Here is a 7429-nt window from a genome sequence, read left to right on the forward strand (position 1 = left end):
TCATTAGAGACATTTTGGTGATAAATAAGAAATCTAAACATTGGGCCATTGAATACGTATTGCTCTTGTGATCCTGAACTGATTTTCATATCACTTACTTGCAGAGGGAAAATGGAGATGAATTATTATGTAGTGTTTATGTCCCTACAAACCATCTCTATATAGGTGATGTTTTTCTGGTCAACTCTGAAGAAATCACAAGACCAAATTTGTCCATCCCAGAAGGCATTGGTATCCTTACTTTTCTTGCATCCATGTCCCCGAGTAAAATTTCATGTGACAACCGCTTTTTAGTCCCTTTGTATTCACATGCTTTCTATTGATTGTTTCGGAAATTATCGTTTCGGTGGGTATGTGATGCCACAGTCGATATCTCCGATAGAGCGGGTCACACACGCAAATGAGAGTTTCGCTAAACAGAACGATGTAGAACTTGGTGTCCTGGAGGACTTCGTAACCAATATTTTCAGCAATTTTTTAATGAATCAAATGAAAAGTTTTTATTCTATTCATCCCTATAGTTGTATTTCAGCAATGTAGAACTTGTTTTTGTTTTGTAAAAAGTCAAATACACAAAATTTATAGTATCTGTTTGTGTTACATCGTACAGTTATGGACCCTACCCTATGCTTTCTAGTTCATGTAGCATTTTTGTGCACACGAAAAGGGATCGGTATTTGCTGAAGAAGTGAACTATCAGCTATTCATTTACAACGTAAGAACAATTTACAAAAAAAAGGAATAAACTCCTCTTATTAAATTGTTTTGCATTTTTTGTTTCAGAATGTAGAAGTAAACTATCGCTTTCTTCCTCTTTTAGCAGTCGGGGGCAATTTTTCAGAAGGGCCACTAGGAAGTCTCCGCCCAGATTCTCTTTCGATTTTGGCTTTCAGTTCTCTAAGAACTTTGATCTGACCCAGCTTCTCAGGTGACAATTTGTCCCAATAAATTCCTAACATAATAGAGGTGGTAACATACATGGATTGTCCACAATTTAGGAGTCCTTTCTATAACATAATTAATATCAAATATTGTTAAAGCATTAAAAGACTCTTGACCCATTTGACCAGTTTAGTATCAAAGATATAATTTACTTTGATTTCACTATTTGACATATTAAAGATTAAACATAACCCAAATGACCCTTTTCATATATTTAGGTATTGAAGTTGCTATGAAGTAAATGAAATGAAAAGCATAATGACTTGAGAAAACCTTACAATTTATGTCAATACTGATAATTGTTTGCGTGCATCGTCTAAATTTAGATGATAAGAAACGAACCTTGAGGCTTCGGGATGGGTGTGTTTGTAAAAATAACTTGGGTTGGAGTGCATATGATGTCAACAGGTACATCATGGATAAGTAGCTTCTCGACAGGAATATCATCTACCAGCTGTTCATCATGCACTGAAAGAGAATTTTTCATAGAATTTCCAAGTGTAACGTGCAACTCATAGATGGATTACTGGATTACAGAAGAGGGAAATGAGAGGGAGGAGTGAAAAGTTCTAAAGAAAAAAATTTAACTTTTGGGCGACTTTTGACCCACTGATCCATTCAAGATAAAACATGAACCGAATCAGTTTACTATTGTTCTTAATTTCTATATTTGTTTTGTTGTTGGTGGTGGTTGTATTTCTGCAAATCTTTTAGCCTCAGCTTTCTTCAAATTAACAGAAACTGGAGAAGCCAGTTTTCTGACTTGAGCTCTAAAACTCATACCTGATGTTATAATTGGAGTTGAGTCGTCAATTGCTCCCATGTAACGCAGCATTCCATATTCAAGTTCTGCAAATCCCTGTAAGTTTGTGATAAGTCTCGTTACTAATTGAATATAGATGAAATACTGATAAGCTGATTTTAAATCATATAGCAGAATACAATGCAACGAGATAAATACATCGTGTGTTTGTTTTTAAGACGGTTACCGAGGATGATAGAAGCGTGCGAGAGAATAAAACTCAATCGAAATAGTAATTAAAGTTATACTGATCATTAAATGTGGTAATTGAAAAAATTGGAAAGTTTGACCTAATGATTGAGGAAAGTATCTATTAGGTGTTAAAATGTGAGGGATTACTCTACACTTTTCTGATAGTTAAAAGTTACAAACTCTTTAATAGATAGGAGAGCTAATGACATCTCAAAGTCAGATCTATCAAATTTGCATATCAACAAACTTTAAATCTATCAAATCAATTGATTGTTACGTAGAAGTGTCAATTTCTACCCATATTCTTAAGAAAGGATTGGTGCAACTTGTGTTTCATATAGGCGGCAATTATAGCCCATACACATATTATTGGGTGGTTTTGGGTGACTTCTCACGAAGTTTGGGTAGGTTTGGATGGTTGCAAATATATGAACGCGTCAAAATGGGTGGATGTGGAAGGTAATTGAGTTGCAATTGGGTTTATCTGGGCAGAGATCTAGATACAGATGGGTACAATTGGGTGGGAGATGTTATACATGATCAACGTTTACAGTGAAAGAGGAGTTTTGAATTTTCCCATTTTATATAACTATTTAGTTGCAATTTAAACTTTAACTAGCTAGGTGATAGCGATCTGAATCAATTATGAAATTTGCATTTTATATTTTCAGATTTCCAAATATATGAATTTATTTTACATCTATCAATAATAAAAAATAAGAATTGTAGCATAATCTTCGAGCCGTTGTGATTTTTACATCAAAGGTAAGTAGTTTTTTAGATTAAATTTTTGTCTTACTGTGTAATTATGTATTTCTGTTATGTGAGTAAAATTTTTATATGTCTAAATTAACAAATACACAATTTAAATGATTAAATTCACATCCATTTGAAAACTTCATTTAAATTTAAGATACATTGTTATTTCATGAAAATATTAACATTGCTTTTAATAAACAATAACGATGATTAAATAAACATATAATTAAGCTCATTTTGAAATGACCCGTTTTGATCCGGAACCGTTTTAACCCAAACCATTTCAACCCGTTTTGACCCGTCACCCGACCCGATCCAACCCGTTCATTTTGCCACCTCTAGTGTTTCATTTCAAATATGTGAAGTATTCTGTTGACTGTGAAAGTCAAATATACCATGTCATATCAGTAAATGTTTAGGTTTAAATTATCTATCATGATCTCTTGGACTAAAATTTCCTTACAAACGCTTTTCTCAGATAGACAATGAATGGGTTAGATGACTAACTTACAAATGCGAATTCATAAGGGGCGGGCTTGCAAGCATTTCTGCTCTGTATTTTTTGTAGTTTGTAAACAATACTAGTCTGTTAAATGTTATTAAAGGTTATATTATTACTTTAACAAATTTCCCCTTTTATAGAACTTATACAGGTAGTAATATTAAGTATTGTGTTTCTCTTCGATTCTGTCAATTTCTCGAATACGCTACCCACCTGCCCCGCCCATTTTGTCACCCAACTAGCAGCCCACTTTGCCACCTTTAGATTACAACACAACGTCATAATTATGATGGAACAGAGAGAGATAGTTACCTCACCCTTTCCAAGTCGAGCCCCAGTTATTGGATCAACAGCGACCGAGCCAATCACAATGACATCAACCTTAATATTCTCATCCAAACCAATGGGCTTTCCATATTTTGCAACCCCAATAGAAGTACATGCCTCATTCATGGTACTAGGAGTTAAATTATTCGATTCAAGTACTGAGAAAAACCCGGTCCTTAAACGAGGCTGGGGAGTAAGTAGTTTCTTTCCACCTTTACAAAAAAGAGTAATTTTGTTAACTCAATAAATGACAAAACAACCAATGATTATATAAACTAACCCGAATTCAGAGAATGGTATAATTGTCACATTATTATTCTTAGCATCCTTTCTTTACTTTCATCATGAGGACATTAGTATAATTAAAAAAAATTTAAATAAGTAATTATAAACACTAAACTGACCATTAAGTGTCAAAAATCTGACTTGCTTTTGAGGTGTATCAGGGTTCACCTTCACACATTGAGCCTCTAGAAACACCTCCAACCTACTCATCTAGCATATGAATATTAATCCCAAAAAAAACATAAAAATCAGCAAACTTTTTTCCAGAATAACTTATACAATATTTCACTAAAAAGATACAATGAGCTTTAAACATATGATCATGAAATGCATCTGTCCCTATACATTTCAATGCTGGGGATAGTAAGGTAACTATACATATATCTTGATAAATAATACCGCATAGATTAAAACCCTTGTCTGAAAACTTATTTCACCACTCTACATTTACGTTTTAACATAATTGTCCACTCTAATATGAGATAGTTATTCATACTAGTGGTCTAGCAATTAAGCATCCTACTATCTTTACAATATTTGAACCTCCCTATGTATCATATTGGGGATGGTCAAGTAAGATTTCAAAAAACGATCACAAAGATACCCCAGTTAGGCCATGTCAAAAGATTTGGCTTCCTCCATGGGTGAATGAGAAAACACCTCCAGATACTCGTTTCATATTTTTAAACTAAGTAAGCAATGTGGTTTGGATCAATGGTAAACACCTGGCCTTTGGAGACAGAGGTTGGATCCCCATCCCATGCAAAGGTCGGAAGTCTTTTTCTACTATTTAGGTAGAACCTGAAACAACCTCTCTACCTAGGTGAGGTAAGGTCTCTCTAGTGGGTATTTTATTTTAGTAAAACATATTGAAGTGATTATATTTTATATCATTTTTATTATCTATTTCTCTTTCATTGCATTAAAATAGGATTGCACTTGATTGTATTTACTCGACAAAATCAAGTCAAACAAAACAACCTAATATAAGGTGTGTCTTAAGATTAAGTAACACCCATGAAAAACCTGCACATCACTCTTTTTTTAACCCAACTTAAAGTGAGACATTACAACCCACATACACTACCACTACCTTGCTCGTAGTCGTAGCAGCATCACGCGGGGTACTATTTTAGTATTCTATGGTAGTATGGTACCAGTTCTTTCGTTTATCTAGTTATTTTTGTCATGAAATCCTGCAGGTTTTTTCTTTTTTACATGTGTGTTAGGTACTTTTAAAAATCGTCAAATGATGCTCACAGAACATCCACATTCATTGACAAATTTTCTATCATGGGCCAATTAGTACAGTTTACTGTTTAATAGGTTATGAACATCCACAAACATGTACTTACAATTATAGCTCAGTGGTTGAGCACCAGATTTACATGTTGGAGGTCTCGATTTCGAGACATGGGAAGAACATTTAAGGGAATTTCACAAAAAAAACATCCACAAACATTGCCAACTTATCTATCATCCGCCAATGAGTACAGTTTATTGTTTAATAGGTCAGCTAGACTAGCGTAGAACAAAAGTCCATATGATTTTTTTATGTTAAATACATCAAAGTTAAAACATGCATTAAACCTACATATCTGAACTTGTCAATGTTAATTACATAGATAATTATTCTAAGACCGAACAACCGAAGCAATAATCATTATTTTAACAACCTATAATATATATATATATATATATTTGGATATTTGCATTGAATAGTCACGAATTTTACAGGAGTTTGATAAAATTTTGAAAATAAGTATAAATTTAAAAAGTACAAAAACTTTTGATAGTAATCGGTTATTAAACTCTTTACATATGTCAACATTCAACGGAGGTTCTATATTTGATAATACTTATACTTACATTTCTACATATGGGAAAATTCGATAATTGATTTCTATAATTGATAAAAAAATCAAAATTTACTTTCTACTATCAACAGTTTTTAAACTCAATTTGCTAGATATAGGAAATTATATTCTACCACGCCAATGGAAGAAATAGAAAAACACAAATACAGTCTTACTTTGTGAGCAGCAACAGAGGCACCAACAAAATTAGGAATCCTATGATGAACAGGTCTAGGAAACTGAGCAATGTTTTTAGCTTCCATCAAATCCCAAACCTTTTTTCTAATAACCCATTTCCATGCTTTTGGATCATCAACATTTTTACTTGCTTTCTCAGCTGCTTCAATGGCCATTGATTCTCTTGCTTTAGCATCCAAACGAAGCCTTTCGGATTCATATGCAGCTTCATTAAATGACACCTGGCTTTTGTTGTTACTCGCCAACAACACTTTGAATGGATTATTGTTATTAGTCAAATAACGAGTGGCGGTCTTGTTGTGATGATGTGTTATGGAAGTGATTTGATGTTTGAGTGGAGAATATTTGAAAGCACATGTGTCCATTTTGGTTGGATTGGTTTGTATGTTTTTGTACATGATAAGAAGATAGAGGTTAGATTGTATAGGTAACTAACGCAGGTCATATCAACATAACAAAATATCTTTACTTTCCTCTAATTAAGAAGATTGAGGATTTTTAAAGTTATCTCCACATGCATTAATTGAACGTTACATTATATCTTAACATACAAATATCTTTACTTTTTCTAATCGAGGAGTGTAAGCCTACCAGGCTAGAAAAAGTCGCACTTTGACCAGGAAGTATTAGCGGCGACATCGCCGTTAATACTGTGGGCCCTCATGTCCGTAATGGTAAATCTGGCAGAGAAAATAGCGGGTCCCCTGTCAGTGTCAGAGTATTAGCGGCGACGTCACCGCAAATGCCTTGGTCGGGTTGACTTTTGTCTGGTGGTATTACCCTGTGCCTTTCTAATTTACCTATATTCTAACGAAACCAGAAATTTGACCGGGTAAGGCAAAAAGTCAAAAACAAAGGAACTAACATACTAGCAAAACATCCGTTAAACAACATTACTTACTACAATAAAGGAGTTGAATGTGAACAGAATTTTTTGTCTTTACCTGCGTTTTCAATATAAATATGATAATTAGCAATTATCATACAAAATATGGAGTTAGTTGACTGATTGGTCTCTATGCCTATTGGGGTGGAGGTCGTGGGTTCAAATCCTCCGCTCTTCTTTTATTTTTTTTTTGGTTTTTATTTAGTAATAAAATATTTACACTTTAGCCCCTCCTTCTTTTTTCTTTTATTATTCTGTCTCTCATGTTTCCTTTTTATTACTTCAACCCCCTAACTTTATATAAAATTACTTACTACAATAAAGGAGTTGGATGTGAACAAGGTTTTTTGTCCTTACCTGCGTTTTCAATATAAATATGACAATTAGCAATTATAATACAAAATATGGAGTTAGCTGAGTGATTGGTCTCTATGCCTATGGGGGTGGAGTTCATGGGTTCATACCCTCCGCCCCTCTTTTATTTTATTTTTGGTTTTTATTTAGTAATAAAGTATTTGCATTTTAGCCCATCATTCTTTTTTCTTTTATTATTCTGTCCCTCCGGTTTCCTTTTTATTACTTCAACCCCCTAACTTTATATAAATTTTTTTTAATGTTTTGTAATTTGTAACATTTTGTTTTTTTTACCTTTATTGTATTTAATATTTTTTTTTATAAAT

General features: G+C 33.4%; 1 protein-coding gene across 1 annotated transcript; it reads right to left on the reverse strand.

The window, feature by feature from the left end:
* Window positions 1–526: 526 nt before the first annotated feature.
* On the reverse strand, window positions 527–6273 carry LOC122608292 (5-formyltetrahydrofolate cyclo-ligase-like protein COG0212). The gene is made up of 6 exons (XM_043781382.1): window positions 5842–6273; window positions 3929–4019; window positions 3510–3736; window positions 1726–1801; window positions 1285–1410; window positions 527–952 (listed from the first exon to the last, which is right to left on the reverse strand). Exons 1-6 carry the CDS (start codon window positions 6259–6261, stop codon window positions 798–800), a joined length of 1095 nt encoding a protein of 364 aa, XP_043637317.1. The 5' UTR covers window positions 6262–6273; the 3' UTR covers window positions 527–797.
* Between the last annotated feature and the right edge of the window lie 1156 nt (window positions 6274–7429).

Source organism: Erigeron canadensis, chromosome 7 (genome assembly GCF_010389155.1).
Source record: "Erigeron canadensis isolate Cc75 chromosome 7, C_canadensis_v1, whole genome shotgun sequence".
In the NCBI taxonomy this organism is placed as follows: domain Eukaryota; kingdom Viridiplantae; phylum Streptophyta; class Magnoliopsida; order Asterales; family Asteraceae; genus Erigeron; species Erigeron canadensis.

Bases quoted from the DNA above. Each gene is read 5' to 3' on its own strand.
- LOC122608292 (XM_043781382.1), bottom strand. From the start codon at position 6,261: ATGTACAAAAACATACAAACCAATCCAACCAAAATGGACACATGTGCT. The intron at 3,737-3,928 runs GTCAGTTTAGTG...TTTTTTGTAAAG, and splicing joins CAGATTTTTGACACTTAATG to GTGGAAAGAAACTACTTACT. The intron at 953-1,284 runs GTTCGTTTCTTA...CTATTATGTTAG, and splicing joins ACCCATCCCGAAGCCTCAAG to GAATTTATTGGGACAAATTG.